The 18,528-nt window shown below is 43.0% G+C and overlaps 1 protein-coding gene across 1 annotated transcript; it reads left to right on the top strand.

Annotated features, from left to right (window-relative positions):
• Positions 1-6,862: 6,862 nt before the first annotated feature.
• synpo (synaptopodin) lies at positions 6,863-17,721 on the top strand (the record flags this gene model as incomplete). Its single annotated transcript, XM_083890802.1, has 3 exons — positions 6,863-7,031; positions 10,982-13,005; positions 14,741-17,721. 3 exons carry the CDS (start codon positions 6,863-6,865, stop codon positions 15,947-15,949), a joined length of 3,402 nt encoding a protein of 1,133 aa, XP_083746928.1. The 3' UTR covers positions 15,950-17,721.
• Positions 17,722-18,528: the final 807 nt, after the last annotated feature.

Here is an 18,528-nt window from a genome sequence, read left to right on the forward strand (position 1 = left end):
CAGTATAAACATGTCAGGAGGGGCTAAGTCAAAGGAGAGAGCACACAGGAATGGTGATGAAGAGAGGGAGACCAGGGGGGGGGAAATCAGAACAAGTAGTCTGATGTGAGGCCATAAAGAAAGGAAAAGTAAAAATCAATCTGGTTTGACAGGCGTGTGAGGAAAGAGCGGGAATTGATAGAGGAATCTTGAGTCGGAGTAGGAACGTGATGTCGAAGGCAAGGCTGAGGAGCTACTTAAACGAGACTCAGTGTGATGGATTGTCTGAATAGCTTGGCAGGAGCATCCATCAGGTGAGGCGAGGTGGTGAAAAGTAAAGTTCAGACCAACACGTCTCACCTCTGAATTACTGAGGACTCAGAGATGGTTTTTCCAGTGCTTCACAACATGCTCATGTTCCAAAGTGATCTTGGAAGAAGTGCTTTACCTTTTGGTAAACTTTTGTTTCAAAAAGTGACGAATCACAGGCTGAATAGTTGCACTATCGTGGCTCCCTACATTCATATATCATTTATGATATTATTCTGCCTCTGTTTGGTCTTTGTGAACAGGAACAATGTCACATTATTTGTATGCTGCTGTCAGCCAAAACTACCAGACCTGACTGAGGTGTATACATTTGTGTGTGTGTATACATTGGCAGCGTCGGGGTGGGCGAAGTCAAAAACCATTTATCCTGTCACAGCGATGAATGATCAGGTATTTTTAGAGCAGTTAAAAATTCACTCCTGTCCTACGTGCCTCTTTGTGTTTTCAGTCGTTTGCAGACGTCTCGCTTTACTCGCACAATGTTGCTGTTTCCTCAGACTGTCTTGACATAAAAATAATCACTTCCTGTGTGGAGCGCGGGACTGTTCACAAGATCTAAACACTGCCATATATAGAGCTGATTACTTATTCGCCTAATCGTGTGAACACATTAAACAATGGTTTGAATGTAACAGACGTTTTCTTATATTTAAAAGCTACAGGCACTCGGGTTTTAACTTCCCTGCAGAGAGGCCAAACATTGTGTACTACATGTCACACATGAATGTCTATGAATTACTGTCCTGAACAATACACACGCATGGTTAAAAAAAAGCAGAACAAGAAAAAGCTCCTTGGTGCCTCCATGTCAGAGGAAATCATTTTCTGTGTTTAAGTTTTAACAGAGTCTGTGGCTTTTGCAGGAACTTTAGTCTTACATTTTTTCTTGAATTCTTTATTTGGATTTCTCTGCCTGGCGTGTACGGCGGGAAAAATTGTAAAAAAAAAAAAGCGAAAGGACGCGAGGAGACGAGAACAGAAAGTGGGGCCCACTGGTCCCTCAACATCCTTGTGTTGAATATGAAAATATATTATAGCATAATGTGTTCAGTATGCAAGCTTGAAGGAAACCATATGAAAAACTCCCAGACAAAGAACCCTCTGTGTTCCAACTGACCCCCCCACCCCTTCTTCCAACCCCATCCTTCGTCTGTTTCAATCGGGAGAGAGAGAGAGGGAGCGAGAGCAGAGGTAAAAGGGGGAGGGTGTGTGTGTGTGTGTGTCGAGACGAAGGAACTGAAAAGGGGCAGTACGCACTCGTGCTGCCTCACACAGACAGACCCACTACAGTACAGGTGAGCGGCGTGATTTAGCCAGCACACACCAAACAGGAAGGAGCATCAAATCCTGGAATTTTATCTGTGGCTGTGAGACTGTGATCGCTGCAGACTTTTGTCACCTTGCAGCCCAGTATATTTATCTATACGGGGTAAGACGTTATCTTTGCTTGGAGAGTGAGAGAAAGGGAATGTGGTGAACTAACACAGAAGAGGAGGGAAACTTTTGAGAGTCTTTGTCTGTGCAGATGACAAACATCTGGCTGCTGTTTTTTGCCCCCCCCTTTCGTTGAAAGCTGCAGACTTGCAGAGAGGGGGTTGGCGGGGCCACATTAGCACTGTGGTTACTGATATCCAAGTCTATTGTCCTGTCTGTGTGGAGCCTGGGGTTTGGCCCAGGTTATAGAGTTGAACTGCACTGTGTAACATTAGAGTGTGTATCTAATTAAAGACCCGCTGGAGACTGTATTGACTTACATATATAAGTAATTGCTTCCTGTTAACACAACAGGTGAGACCCATTAACTGCTTTACAGGGGGGCAGTGGCAGGTTTTGTGTGTATATATCAGTGAATGATAGTCTGAAAATGTTTTGAAAACTATTGTGTCAAATTTCTTGATATGAAGTGAATATGTGCCAAAAGAAAAACCTCACTAACATTTTCCAAACAATTGTTGCTGTGTTAATATTATTTGCACACACTTTTCGTACACTTTTAAAACACGCATTTACTTCCTTCCTTTCATGTCTGACACTTTTCAGATCATAACACTGATGGTTTTTTCGAGGGTTCCTCCCTCTTGGCAGCAGATCACACACGCTTCACTTCAAGTATTTATCTTTGCCTCTTGAAGTTCCCCACCTGCGGCTGCGAGAGCAGGATGAGCCGCACATGAAGCAGACACTTCATTACAAGGTTTACCTCTGCATGATTTATGAATGCACGCGCAGGCGTCCCGAAAGAGAGAGAGAGAGTGAGAGAGAGGGGAAAGGAGACAGTTGTGACTTTCATTGGCGTCTGTGCCTCTGCAATGTTTTAGATGTCAGTCATCAGCCAGCACAAGCTGAGGCATGTCGACTATCACAGCCTCCTGAGGAATTATGAACCAGGAATGCCAATTTCAGAGCACTATCCAAAAATATTTCATATTGCTGCAAGGGCCCTTGAATGGCTCCTGTGTCTGAGAGAAAGTGGAGAGAGAGGAGAGAGAGCAAAGGGCCTTGATAAAGCTCATCTGCCATTCACAACTAAATGGTTTTTGCATGCCAAAGACATAGTAGACACATGGCAGCTCCTCCTCCATGGGATTCAGTCATAAAGGTTTGCTCGTCAGTGTCCTGACCACATGTGACATCATACACTTGTTGACTGATAGACTTTGCAGCCTTTCAGTGGCCAGAATGCGTTTTTCCACTTTCCCATTGAAGTCAGCCTCACACGTGCACTCAGAGCAGTAGATGATGTACAGATGCCGCCGTACTCCCTCTCACTCACTCACTCACTCACTCACTCATCTTCTCCCGCTTTATCCTCCACGTGAGGGTCACTGGTGCCAATCTCAGCTGACATATAGGGCAAAAGGCGGGGTCACACCGTGGACATGTCGCCAGTCAATCACAGGGGCCACATATGGAGACAAACAACCATTCACTCTCACTCTCACACCTACGGTCAGTTTAAAACCGGAGAAAACCCACACACACACATGTGGAGCAGATGCCACACATGAGGTGGGAATGAATTTCCTTTATTAGGTGACTGACATCCTTTCCATATTCTTGTTCCTGATGCTGATGTGTAACAAACGAATAAGACAACGGCCATAAGGGACAGATGAATAATTACGGCTTGCGCAGCTGCCAAAGCCTTTTGTTTTGTGTGTCATCACTATGTGAGACATGCTGCTGGGAGCTGTGGGATAGATTTGCTGTCTGCATATGAATCTGTCGTGTGCTGATGATGTACAGGAACTGGTTGATTACACGCTCAAGTTGGCCTATGGGCAAGAGTGTAAGTGATATCCTTGGCTGTAGTCATAGAGGTCAGTGTGTGGCACAGGAAAAGTGTGCAGGGGTGGAAGCTGACGAGCGGCACAGGTGGGCACCGTAAAAATACCTTTTTGATCTTCAAGGTAATTGTAGGTTAGAAGGGGGGGGGGGAGGAGATGTGACATCAGATCTTAGGTATGGCAAGTAGATAGGATCAGTTAGGGCAGAGTAGATATCACAAGTTCGTCCGGGTGAACCACAACAGCCAGGATGGAAATTAAGAAACTGCGATGAAAAAGACAAAAAAAAGAAAAGAGAACTAAAGAGTAAGAATTTACAGAGTCCATATGTTTGTTTTCTGGCCCAGAGTGATTGTGCTTCCCTGCTGATGTCACATTTTCCTCCATCTGTTCTTTATCCAACACTTTCTTAACTAAGAGAGAATAATAAAGCATATTTTAATCAATGTGTTACAGCATGAGGACCAGAGGAAACCTTTGACACATGTTGACCTCTGTTCTCTTTGATTTCAGGGGGGTAAAATTGCAACATTTCTACTATAGTTTTTGCAAATTGACCACAAAAAGTGTTGGAAGTTCAGTTTGTCAGTGTTATCTTTGGAAAGATATGTTCCAGTTTGATTTGACATATGTTCATTTGAAAGCTCACATTTGTCCTGTGTTCTGTTCTCTGATTATCTGTTCTTTTTCTTTTTCTTTTCTTACACTGAGTAGGCAAAGCTACAAAAACAAGCAAACACTATTTTCTCCTTGGCCTTATTGAATGTATTCTTACTATCATCAGGGGCCAGTAGCTGTTTACTTAAAAAAAAAATGTTATGTACCACTGTGCCATTCAACAAAAAAAAATGTCAGACTGACATTTCATAACCATTGGTGATTCAATTTTGGAAGAAAACAAATGCATATTGTCCCTGTCCTAATTCAAATGAATCCAAAAACACAATGTATGTAACAGCTCAATCGCAGCGTGGATTGCACATCTGCAGGAATCAAAGGGCTGTTGTGAAGAAGGTCTAAACAGTCATGGCCTTTATCTCGACTCACTTGGCACATTTACAACAGTCAGCCAAACTGTGGACCGTTTTTGTGTCTCTTCTGCGGGGAGGTGGTGGTGGTGGGGTGGTGGGGGCATTGTTTTGTTTGGGTCGATTGTGTTCAGGGGCCAACGAGCAGCACCTCGCGCAGACGACCGCCATGACTCAGATGTCGTGTCGGACAAGCATCTCCACAGAACACAGTCTTCAAGGGATGCAAACAAATTTAGCGTGCTTGCAAACCTTGTGAAAAGATGAACATGGGCACGGTTGCTATGCCTCTGAGAGACCTGTGAAAATGAAAAATAATGATTGTGTGTGTGTGTGTGTGTGTGTGTGTGTGTGTGTGTGTGTGTGTGTGTGTGTGTGTGTGTGTGTGTGTGTGTGTGTGTGTGTGTGTGTGTGTGTGTGTGTGTGTGTGTGTGTGTGTGTGGCTCTCAGCGCCGGCCTCCCACTCTCGGGTGTTACAGTGGTGACTCACTAACAAAAACAAATGATCAGATCCAAGGAGAGGCAAGTCTGATCAAGGACAAGGACGTGCAAGCACAAATTATCATCTCAAACTCCGCCAGTATAGGTCCTAATATCTGTGAAGGTGAAAAAACGACACTGTGGGTGTAATGTTATGGTTTATTGAATAAGAGGAAGGAATGCAGAGGATGTCACTGCAGGATATTCAATTTTCTTTCACTTCTTGCTACATAGAAACGTTTGACCCGTGTGTTCTGTGTCTTATCGTAGACGCAGACTCTGAGATAAGGCTAATTATATATTGGCAGGTTTTATACAGATTTGTGACCTTCATGCCATTATAAATGGTGACCTTTATTCCTTGTTCAGGGATATTATTGAGTTTTATCAGACTTTTATGGCAGTGTCTTCTCATTTCCTTGAAGCGCGACTTAAGTTCAAAGTGAGAACGCCCATCATGATCTTTAAAGACTTTTATTGTCTCTAAAAATTGACTTTTTCAAATGTTGTCTTCTGGAGCCAAGCTGAGAATATTGAAACGCTCTTCAGACCTGTTTCTCATTAACCACGTCTCAATTTGTGTGTAAAATATCATGATTATATTTACAGTCTCTGCAAAGAAACTGATGGAAAATGAAAAAGTCTGCCAACAGTGTGAATATCACTGAGAACTGGGATATAACATCCGGCTTTTGTGTGTGTACATTTCACATTTGAATGCTTTTGGTTTGGGAACTAATCCTGCTTATTTCTCATGTTTTGCAGGTGATCCCAGACCGTGAAGCGAGATTAGATGGAGTGACCTTTCCTCATCTCAATTCATCAAATGCAAAACTGAATGAAGAGTCGGGACACAGACGTCAAGTCGATTTTAGACCGAAAAACCGAGCAATCTTAAGTCTGAATGGAGGAGCTGCTGCCCACTAAGTTGCTGAATTCATGACAAATCCATCATTCTGGATGCATTTCTGTATCAACAAAACTATCCCTGCTGCTTTGAAGCTCTGAAGAGAAATCAGTCCATGGGATGACCTTTCCAGAGTGAAATGTTATTCCTCACATGCACCTAACAGCAGGAAGTTGCCATATACACAGTCCGCCTTCACGTCACTGTAGAGTTATGATCCCGAAGATAAAGGGCAGATCCCTTTCTCCGAGAGAAAAAATAATCTGCGTGCCGGCGATAGGGATGTAGACGAAAAGCATGTTTTGGTGACCAAAATAGCAGAGAGGGAAGAGCAAAGTCTAGGAAAAGGGAAAAAGGAGGACTCAAAGAGAGAAGGCTGGACTGTTTTGTCATTCGAGGAACAGATGATATGTAACAGAGCACAACAAACTTGTGCAGCTTTTGTGGCAGCTGTCCATGGGAACTCATCCAAGAGACAAAGCTCACCCTGCTGGGAGGTACTGTAAGATAGAGAGAAACACTTCATGATGACCAAAAAGAGAGCACGCTTCTCTCATTAAATTTTATCTGAGCAACATTTGGAAGGATTTCTGGGTTTCCATGATCGGAGGAAGCAAACCTGTAACAGTGAACTTTTCTCACTGTGTTTGTGTGTGTTTCTCAAACTTTCCTGCTGTCTGCCAGTAAGGAGTAAAACCTCCCATCCTTCAACTGAATTGGTGGTTTCCTCTTATCAGGAGAGAAGATTTATCTGACAACAACGAAACTGCACATTTCCTCCTGCTGTGGGCTTCTTCTTCTTTTTTTTCTCTCCTCCTGCTGCAGCAGAGACTTTTTAAGTTTGGGTAGCGATGGAGATGAAGACGGTACACACGTCCGTCAGGAGAGGGGTGAGCTGGAGTCCAGGAGAGATTAGGAAACCTCTTGAGGCAACACAAGACACGGACACTCCTGGGACAGAGTGCAATGCATTATGGGAGAAGACGGGATTCAACAAAGAACAGATGAGCCGGAAAACAAGTAAGTGTTTGTTTATCTGGCATTTAATTTGAGGAGCTCAAGGAGCAGCATGAGCAGTGACTCCGTGACTTCCTAATGCAGAAATGTCACTGTAAATACATCTCAGGGGTTTGTTTGCAGAGCAGCTACAGCCTCACAGCTACAGCATTTAACTTCAATCATTATGACAGATAACAACTGAGAGGAGTAGGCGGCAAATAAAGAAAACAGGCAACGCTGCCTCATCAGTGCAACTTGACACAGTGAAATGCTCAATGAAACATCTGTTTCCATGCTGTAAGGAGACAGGCTGTCCTAACAGAAATGGAAATGCAATCATGCATCAATGCTAAGGGCCAGACTTGATATACAGCACAGCCGCAGACAATAATAGGCAAACGTGTGTGTGTGTGTGTGTGTGTGTGTGGAGGGGGGAGGAAAGCTGTGTGGAAACTTTGTCAGACCTTTCTCTTTTACTTTCACAAGTGTCAACTCCAAAAAGAAGGAAGTAACATCAATACCACATCATTACCCTGTTAAGAAAGCATTATTAAAACAGCAACTTCATCAACAAAACAATAGTCATTGTTGACACTGAGCAGTGGGGAAGTGAAACAGAAAGGTCATGACCATTAAATAACTTATGTCGCCAAGGCCCTGATAAACATCTCGCCCCAGCACTTTCAATGCGTTTCTCATCACTCATTATGCACTAATTGGTTCCCTCACAAATCCTGCAAAGGAACAAACGTCAACTCCACCTTTCCAGAGACCAGGGTCATAAAGCACAGGAGCAACAATATTAGCAGCAGAGCTGGATTCGTGTTCCCCCCCCCACGGGATCCACCAGGAGTTTTTCAGTCTGGTAAAAAATCCCAGGACCTCTGTTAATCCTCGTCTATCCATTCCGTTTCACACATCACCCACGGGGGCTTGTGCTGTCATCCCACACAGCCATCGCCCACAGAAGTAAAACATCCGACAGGGTAATCTGACCTCTGATACACAAAAGCATTGGTTGGCCCCCGGATTTAAATCCTCCCACTGTGGGGGAGTGTTCCAGTCTTGGTTGATGGGATCGAGGGCAGCGGGATATAGAGTAAGCTAGGTAGAAAAATGGAGGGCGGACAATGAGATGAGCAGGCTCTTGCATCATCAAGGGCTGAGTTTGTCATTTTTAGAGGGCAGGAAAGGAATTTCCTTTCTAGCTCATGGCCCAGAGGAGTCATAGAGGGCAGATACTGGGGTGAGGAGAGTTCACAGAAAGCGCACACACACACACATGGTGTGTTGATATGCAGACAGACATGGAGGACAGCAGAGGTGCTGGAGCTCTGGTGTTCCAGTGGTAATAAGCTGGAGGTTCCCCTTTCCCCACTTCAAAGAGTGCAACAAGGGTCAAAGTCTCTCCCCTACCATCACAGGATATTAGACAGAGATTAGCCGCTCGATGCTCACCATTGATTGGAGAACTGTCAAAACAGAGTCTTCAACTTCAATACTTTTCTCAACTGAAGCTTTTTTTTCCCTCAGAGGCATGTCTCAGTTTTTTTTTTCCAACCCTGTGGAGGCGGTGGTAGCACAGATTTTTTTTTTTTTAATAGTGAATCAGAGCTGGAGGCTGAGTGACAGACACACAGCACAGCCTCCAGCTACAGCCCTCCTCCCTCCTCCTCCTCCTCCTCCTCCTGCTTCTCCTCCTCCTCTCCCTGCCGGTCTCTGTGCTGGACTGTAGAAAGCAAGAAATTGGATCCCATGTCTCAGTCTCTGTACAGAAAGGGGGTGTGAAGCGATGAGACGCAGTTAAATTGAAAACTTTCCTGGAGGTACTAGAAAACAGCGGAGCTCTGAGTTTTGACATGAAAAAGGTAAGAGATTAGATTCAAATCCAGCCAGAGGAATTTAACTTTCTATTAACTCTGAATTATGGAGTTTTATATAAAGTTGGAGCTTGCCTTTTAAGTTTGAGAAAGTGTTTTTCTTTTGAAACAGAGGACACCCTCCATTAAGTTTCATCAAAACTAAAAAAGTTATGTCTGATTCTTTTTAATGTTTGGCTTATGCTTTAATCTGTAATATACAACTAATTTCCATTAATTTATTGGTTATTGATAACATCTCATCTGTGCAGGCTTGTATTGTTTAATATTACTTAAGTTTTACACAAATTAAATCAACTCAACAGATGAAGAAAGTGTGTTTAACACTTATAATCTGGTCACGGGCTTATTCACTGATGAGATTTGCACCTGCACGTTACGTGATTAAGTCTGGCTCACAGCAGAGGTTGGTGTTTACAGTGGAGACGTTTCATTTCATGCCTCGCCGCTCAGGTATATTCTGGTATAAGCATGCGTCATAAACAGTAAGTGACAAATAAAAGTGGTCATTTGGACCTGTGAAGGTCTCCTCACTCGTATTGACAACCTTGATAAAAGGCTGCGAGTGTACAGTGAGCACCTGTGTGATAGGACTCTTTTCATGTCTCTGCAGCACAACTTATAAAAAGAAAGTGATTCATGCTCTTGCCAATATCACCGTGGGGAGAGCTTGTTTAAAAGGTTGTGTGATAATTGTTTTATCCTTGTTATATTGCTGTCACAAAGATATAAAATGGTTGATCTACCTCCCTCCTGGTGGTGTCACACTCCATCTTTCCTCTGTCAGTGTCGGGTTGATTGATATAAATTGACACTGCATTTCCTTGCAGACAAGACTACAGTCACCATCAAAGGTTTTAAAGTGGAAATAAATAATCTAAATGGAACCCATTGTTACTCTATGAAAAAGAACATTACATTAAGTTAAATAGAGTTTATACGAGCTCACAAAGAGTTAAATGAATAACTGTGAGGGCAGACTGTAAAAATTAATGACAGATGCATATTATTCCTTTGACTGGAGGAGTGATCATGTTAGTTTCAATCAAATACAGCTACATTATTATCAAATAATGTAGCTGTGGAATATACCACATTATTAAATAAAATGGGGTTTAATATCCTCCACAGGCTACCAGCCATTTTTATTCTCTTAAAAAAAGAAGTCAAGATGTAGCTTTTGGTGATTTTTCCACACACACACAAACTATATTTAAGATGGGAACACTTGATTGTATAGTATGTTTATAGACAGCAGTTGAAAGGTCTCATTTTTGGAGGCTGCAGATTGTAAAAATTGTCTATTAAGGGCTTAAGCTGCAGTGTTGCACGAATTAACTTCAGAGGGAAACCAAAAGCATGTTGGAAGCTCAGGCAGGGAGTTTTCTCAGCAGTGGAGGAATGCTCAGGGAGGGACTACTGCAGATGGCAGAGGAAATAGCTCCGCTGCCTGGAATGGAGCTCTTAAGCTCAGAAAACAAACTGTCAGCTATAACTTCTACATATTTTAGCTGTAAATTTCAAAGCAGTCAGCAAAGTGCAAGAATCACTGTTTTACACTGATGATCGTCTTTGGTCCTACAGCAGACAATGACCCAGATAGTTCTATGCATACGGACCAGGCAACCTTTCTATCTTTTCTTTCTATTAAATAGTTTATTTGAAGTGTTTCTCTGCCTATGTCTGTTAATTATTTGTCTGTGGCCTCAGTCTGCTGATTCAAGTGTCCTCAAAACTGTATTAAGTTGCTGGAGAGGTTGAAATAAAAAGTTCTGCAAAGAATAATAAAAAGCATATGGTTCAGAAACACTTATGTGGGTTGTAAAGAGAATATTCAACCCCAGACTTGTTAAAAAATTGTCCCTGCTGAATCTCTGTATTTGGACATGAAAGCACTGTGGTGAGCTTTAATTAGATGTCGAGGGAGTGGTGTTTCTTTGAATAAGACACAAAAGTCCCCAAAAGTTAGGACAGTTTTGATTATTAATCAAACATTTCTGTTATGAAAAACAACCACAAAAATGCTCTTGTTTGTTTTCTATCTCACTGATCAGGGTGTCTTTTTTTCTCTCCCTGTATCTTTCACTTTAGATTTGACTCGGAGTGCCAGTTTATCAGAGAAGGAACTCAAAGAGGCTCGAGTCAGGAGCCAGATCATCGCCACTCAGCTCACTGTCCCTTCCAACTCGAGCTCCCGAGGCGTGCAGCTCTTCAACCGCCGCAAGCAGAGAGTCAACGCCTTCACGCTTGAAAGCGGTGGAGCGGGGTCACAGGAGGACAGGGCAGAGAATGTGAAAACTGAACCCTCGTCTAACAAACCAACATGGGCAGAGAGGAGCCGTGAGGAAAAAGATCGAGATCTCAACTTCAAGAATAGCTCCACAAAACCACTCTACCCAACACCTATAAAGGTCCCCACAGTAGGTGATATTATGGAGGAGCCACACAAAGATTTCCACCGAGAAGATGACTTAGAGGAGAGTGTTATCCAAGAGAGGCACTTCCTTCCTGTCAAGGAAGAACAAGATGAAGACAAAGAGTCAGGAGATACAATTCACGAGGAAGAAGTCAAGGATGAGATTCCCAGTGGAAATTATAGCAGTGATCCAGTCATGATGGGGCATGTCGAGGGGGGGCCAGAGATAACTCCCAGTGGAGTGCTTCTTAGTGGCTGTCACAGCACCTCTGGATCAGACAGGGTGTATGTGTCCACATCCAAGCAGACAAGCATCATCGGCAACAGAACTGCCAGACCCTTTTTCTCCCCACCAACAGTGCAGTCTTCAGAGGAAACCAACCCTATCATGGACACCCCACCTCCTCCTCCTCCTTCTTACAGCACTCCTCCTCTGCCTGCTTTCAGAGCTCCACCACCTGTGGCATTCTCATCTCCACCTCCGCCTCCATCATATCCCATGCCACCTCTCCCAGCCTTCACAAACCAACCTCGACAGACCTACTGCTCCAGTCCACCTCCGGTGTCTCCTGTGACGTCACCTTCCTCCCATCCACCATCTCAGTTCCCGGTTTCTTCTGTACCTCACCATTGCCCTCCCACAGCCCCAAAGCCGTCCACCTTCATTCCTCAGCCCTCCGGAGAGAGGAAGTCAATAATAACAATTAAAACAGGAATACTTGAGGAAGGGACTGCAAGGAGGGCAACTAAGAAGTCAATGTTCACATTCAAACAGAAACCCGTGTTAGCTCCGAACCCTGAGCTGCTGACTTTGGTGCAAGGTGTGGATGAAAGGAAGAAACACGGACAAAGATTGGTGCCTGAGCCTACACCTGAGGAAGAGCTACTGGCTCTGGGTGCAGAGGCCTCCAACTTCCTCGCCAAGGAAGAAGATAAGGCAGAGGAGGCTAAAGCTCCAGAGTGGGCTTCATGCCTTAAGAGCTCCAGGACTCAACCAAGGGCAGAGCACAGACTCGAGCAGAACCTTACCAACGTTTCAGGAAAGGGGGCTGAGCTGTTTGCCAAGCGTCAATCCAGGATGGAGAAATATGTTGTTGATAATCAGAGTGCAAATCAAACGAGGTCTCTGTCTCCCACAATGTCTTTGCCACCATCTTGGGTTTACCCATCCAACATGCCTGGGAGGGTCAAGGCCATTGCTAAAAATTCTGACATGACAGCTCAGTTTTCACAAAATCTAAAGACCCAACAAGCCGTGAAGCAAAAACCAAGGCCAAAAGCTCCAGCACCGCCGCCAGTTCCAGAACCACCACCTTTAGAGAACGGATGCTCCCAGATAGAGATGGACCTGTCAAGGCACCGGCCTTACCAGCTTAACCCGTCCCTCTTCACATTTACCCCAGTCAAGGACCCGATGAGTACACTACCCAGAGGAGCACCACAAGCCAAGAGCCAGATCAGCAACCAAACCTTCTCCAGACAGACTTCATCATCTAGCCAACCTCCTTCTCACTTCAATGCTCAGCTGCCCCTCAGCCCCACAGGAGGAGCAGAGTATTATTCACATCCAGCCTCTGTGCAGCCACGGGTTAGATCTGCTATGTCTGCCTTTTCTCCAGAGCGAGTGTCCTCTCCCCGGTCAGGGGTCCAGGCACCAAAGCCAACATTTTCTGCCAAGAAGGCAGGGATTACACCACAGGTGTGGAAACCTTCTCTGTATCGTTTTTAGAACATTTGTTTTCATTAGAGAGTTTGGGTCTTTTTTTGCACACAGTCGTAGCGCTAATCTCAGAAGGCTTACAATGACTTTATTGCACTTTTTCTTCAACTTCTTGTGCCTCTTCTTTTTCGTACTATCTCTGGCATTGATGATAGACACAATAGAGCCAATGTCATGTGAATGTATCACAAATATGCTCTCAATATTTGCCTCTGTATGAAGAAACAACCTAAAAGTAAAAGATATTTCTATCTTCTAAAACAAACTGTGCCTTGAAGTAATCGCTAAAGTGCTATACCCAAAGCTGCTATGCACGTCAGCACTTCATTTCTATTTCAATTGCATTCTAAAATATGATGAGAAAACTTCACACTTTTTCCGCTTTTCCTCCCAGTTCTGTGGTCACTAGGGTGTTGCTGCTTCACAAAGCACTTTAACAGATGGTCTGGCATCTGCTTTATGATCCAAGATTTGCAATTTAATGTTGCTCACTGACATGAGAGTTACAGTGAGAGAGCTCCTTTTATGTCTCCATGTCTTTGGGGTTATATACTCTGTTTTCTAGCTTTTCCTACCTAAATATACGGTGTGTACTCTGATTCTGTGATGTTTCAGATCTACAGGCTGCATACTAATTTACACCGTGAGCCTACATGTTTATTATTTTGTGACATTAAGCAGTTATTCCTCGAGTATATTTTCACAGGATGTCATCAGTCACTGATGTTTAAGACGACACAGTTTATGGACGTTTCCATCCATAAAGCTTGATTTACTTCTCTCTTCTGCTGTCATTGTTTCTGTTGTGTTATACTGCATTTTCCCTTCTCTGATTAAAGCTGTGCTAACATTGTGCTGTGAACTCTTCCTCCTTCTACTCATTTTCTTGACCTCACTGACTTCCTCTCACTGACTGTAAGTTCTCTGCTTATTCCTGTTTCTTCCTGTCACTGCAAAAACATGGATACACCATTAAATCCAACCCAATGTCATCATTAAGTAGTTTATAGAAGAAGCCAGATGTATTTAGGAACACAGTTTGTAACATTTTAAGTTCAAAAATAACTAGTTGGGAGATGCTTAACACAGAATCTGAGTCGTGTGTATTTGTGTTGAGGTCTTGTTTCTTCAGGAGATTAGACCTTTGGACAAATGATATGACCTTTGACCTGGGTCTTGTTTCTTTTACTGATGTCCTGAACATTTGAAACATGACCACATCTTAAAAGACCATAACTCAGTTCAGCCTTTAACTACAGACTGGCATAATATTATTATGCTAAGCAAGCATAGATGGTTAGCAAAGCACAGAACGCCAAGATCGGTTGAGTAAGTTCATATCTCCGTAAAGGTTAACCACCTCAGAGAGGCCAGGTTACAGTAACCTGAGAGAGACAGCAAATCGCGGGCGTATGTACACTGGTGGCCAGGCTAAGCACAAATAGGAGAAGGGAATAAATACACTGAGGCTCAGACTGACCACGTACTGCATATATTATTTCATCAAAATACATTTACTGAGCGAATATACTTGGAAATGTTGGTCTTCTGTGGGTTAATGTAGACCATAAACAAAATTCTAACAGTCACTCAAAACAAGGACATTTAACTTTTCCAAAATGATTTGCATGTTTTTTTTGCATGTTAAATATGTGCATATATGTTTCAACCATCTACCCTAAGAATAAACTAAAGTATTTGTTATTGCCAACAGACATCAAAGGACTCAACCACAGTCGAGACCTCCAGTGAGACTACCACGCCAACCAGGATGCCTAATCTTGCCAGACGTTTCAGCAGCCCAGAGGGTCCCAACACAGGAACCTGGACTTCCAGCCTCCAAATGAATTGCCCCTCCAACACCAACGCCTCCAGCTCAATCCATTCAGTCACTTCCCCTGTCTCCTCTCCCATGGTCACGCGATGCCTGTCCCCCATGACCAATCAGAACATCCCCTTTTCCAAAACTAACTCTACACCAACATTCAGACCCTTTCAAACATCTGGAGCCACCTCTCCATGCTCTCCTTGGGGCTCAAGATGTCAGTCCCCAATGGTAAGCCATAATACTTCACATGATGTCTCCATTTCTACATCAAGACCCACCCAGACACACACAGACACCGCTGTAGTCTCTCCTCCATGGGGCTCAAGATGTCAGTCCCCAATGGTAAGCCAGAATACTTCCACTAACATCGCCAGTTCCACACCCAGAGTCTCACAAACACCTATAACCACATCCCCCATCTCTCCTCCTTGGGGGTCAAGATGCCAGTCCCCAATGGTAAGCCAGAATACTTCCTCTTCTATCTCCAGTTCCACATACAGACCCTCCCAAACACCAAAGAACACATCTCCTATCTCTCCTCCTTGGGGTTCTCGTTCCCAGTCTCCAGGACTCTCTCATAGTGGTTTATCATTCTCCACCACTAAACCTCTGTACACATCCTCTGCCACCTCTCCTATTCTCCAAACCAAAGACAGTCGATGCATGTCTCCCATTGTCAATAATAATTTAGACTCTAAGGCCAACCACCGCCTCCTGGCAAAGAACATCATCAATGCAGCAAAACGTAAAAACAGTCCTTCCCCTGGTGCACTCAGTGGTCACAACCTCCCCATCTCGCCTCTGGGAAATTTGCACCATGGCTACGACTGTCACAAACCACCCACAAGCCCCTTCCAGTCACGGAGACTGGGTGCCCAGTCCCCTATCTTCACCAGCCCACCTCCCACCCCGACACAGAGGATCTGCTCTCCTGTGAGGCTTTACAACACTCGCTCGCTCACAGACTCTGATGCCTCTGTCGAGTCTGAAGACTCTGGCCTTCGATCGCCTGGCTCGCACTCCTACAACACCTGTCCCCGAGGCTGGGGCGGCAGCCTGAGGGTGAAGAGAACCACCGTCTCCACTGATCTGTGAGAGTGTAGCAGGTTGACTTCATGTGTTCATAGACTTTTGTGCCATTGCATCAAACAGTAAGAAATGTGTGATGTGTGACGTTTCAGCCAACTAATGTTAAGCAAGTTACCTTTCCGCAACTTTAATTGCTTTGTGGAAAATTGATGGAGGTAGTATTAGTATTTTAATGACTCACATTTCTAGTACAGACTGACAAGAACAAGCTTTTTACATAATGCAGTTGTTGTGGCTTGTATGCTTCATATATACCAAAAAAAAGTGCAAAGACTCAAAATAACCAAAGACTTACTTGAAATTAATCTTCACAACAAATATACCTTTACAGTCACTGTTGCAATTGAATAGTGTCATGGTAAAAGGGGGTATTGTACTGATAAATCATTACTAAATTATCATTGTATTTACTGGTCTTGCACAAGGAAAAATGGAGGGAGACTTTAACTTTGAAGGCATAGAAGGGACAAACTGATAGTTGTAAATACATATCTCTGTATTCTATATCTTGACTATGCAGTGCTTTGGTTGAGGCATTATCCTTGTGCTGTATTGATAAAGTATCATATCTAGCAGATTCATAATGAATACTGATTTAGAAGATATTAAGTTGAATTAGTTGACATATCTGTTATCCATGACAAAAACACACTGGTAGGTAGGACACATAGTACTCACATATCATGGTTTAAGTATTCACCACAGCTTATTATCCATTTTACTCGATGGACAATAAATAACGTGCATTATTATCACAGTGCAATAATCAGTTTAACGTGACGTACAGCCTATGTGTTGCTTTATGTGCTGCATTTGCTAAAATGAATGTAGGCTTTACAGACAGAGAAAGGGCAGTGGAGGTGAAGAATTATGTGAGGGTAAAAAGGAGCAGAGAACCTAGTCAATGAAGCACTGTTTCAATGCTTCAGAAAACAAAATATAAGGGTTTTTGATGACGAACAATTCACTGAACAAATGTCTCCTGAAGATTTAATGGCAAAATGGAAGGCAGAATTTTAATAATCAATTTGGAGATTGATGATCATCACGTATCAGTAATGTTTAGTAGAATGTTGTATGTTAGGAGATGTGTTTGTGAGAAAAGGAGCAGAAGAAAAGGATTTTAAGTACATGTAAGACTATAATGTGCATTATCTTTAACTTCTGAAGTTTGATTTTATACTTGATTTGCACTTCTGTTCATTCCATTTCCGCAGCTAAGTTTGCATTGTTTAAAACCGAATTTTTCCCAAGGGGTCACAGTCACAATAACACCAGCAAATAAACACTTTAAAAAAAAAAAAAAAAAAAGAACATTCCTGCACCATAAAACATGGTGATATGATGGTAGCTTCAAACCACAGTGAGCTCTCTGCTTCAAATGTGGAATAGCTGAAATCCATCTTCAAGCATCTTGCCCAGTCCAGCACCACCAGCACCACCAGCAGCACACAACAGATCATTCTCTCATTCCCTGACGCCCCGGCCAAATGCATCAGCACATTTCTGAATATTTACTTCAGTGTGTGTTTTGGAGTGGCAGGGACATCTGCTATATATTGGCCTGGCACCTTCAGCAGGATTAAGAATATCACTGTCACGGATTAGTTTCAACCTGGTTCACCTCTTGGCTTTAACACACGCTTCTTTTTCCAAGATGATTTTCCTCAATGATTGCATTCCTGCATTTTTATCATTACAGCTCACATTGTTTTTTCATAACTGTAACATTTCTGAGAATTATTGCAAAATAAAAAGTGATGACGCAGTTTAAATTATTTAGAGTTTGTTGTTATGATGTATCTCAACACCATGAATAATGGTAACTGAAACTGATGTATGCTGATCATTTCCCCTTTCATTTTTGTTTTCATCAAAATTAAACATTAGGGAATTGATACACATGAGGGCCCAAACGTTTATATTGTCAAATGAGTATTATTGTGTATGTTATTTACCCTTTATTATACAATAGGTCAATAACAATTAATATACACGACTCTCCATTCATAATGTTCATTGATCTTATTATTATGGTTTAAGTTATTCACCCTTTGTTATGCACTTGGTGTATTTAAGGTTAGAGTATCACATTAGGGACAACATTAATCCTGCAAATGCCACCCACACAAAGATTCATATTTCATAACCTATTTAACAGCCCCCTATCAAAGCTGCGTGGCAGTCTATTAAGAAAACAATATATTAGTGTCGCTCAATAGTAACGTAACAAGCTTTTAAGAAAATACTATTTTAAGAGACATTGGCAACAAGACCAACATCTGCACAGGCGTTGTTTGTTACCAAAATGAATGACAAATGTCGAGGCTCAGGCTCAACCACAGCACTGGCACAGACTATGTTGTTTGGCTTTACTGTTGAATGTAGAGCACTCTTGTCTGTGCAGCACTCTACATATTTGTGGTGATACTTATTAGGCTGAAATGCCCTCTAACAAGCAACTCCCCAGGGTACCAAAAAAAAAAAAAAATCAAAGCCACACTTAGAAAGGTTCATAGACTGCCATCTGTTGGAGTCCAGACAGAAGTTCAAATGAAGCAACACTGAGCTGATTCTGGAAATGC

Source organism: Microchirus variegatus (genome assembly GCF_963457635.1).
Source record: "Microchirus variegatus genome assembly, chromosome: 6".
NCBI lineage: Eukaryota > Metazoa > Chordata > Actinopteri > Pleuronectiformes > Soleidae > Microchirus > Microchirus variegatus.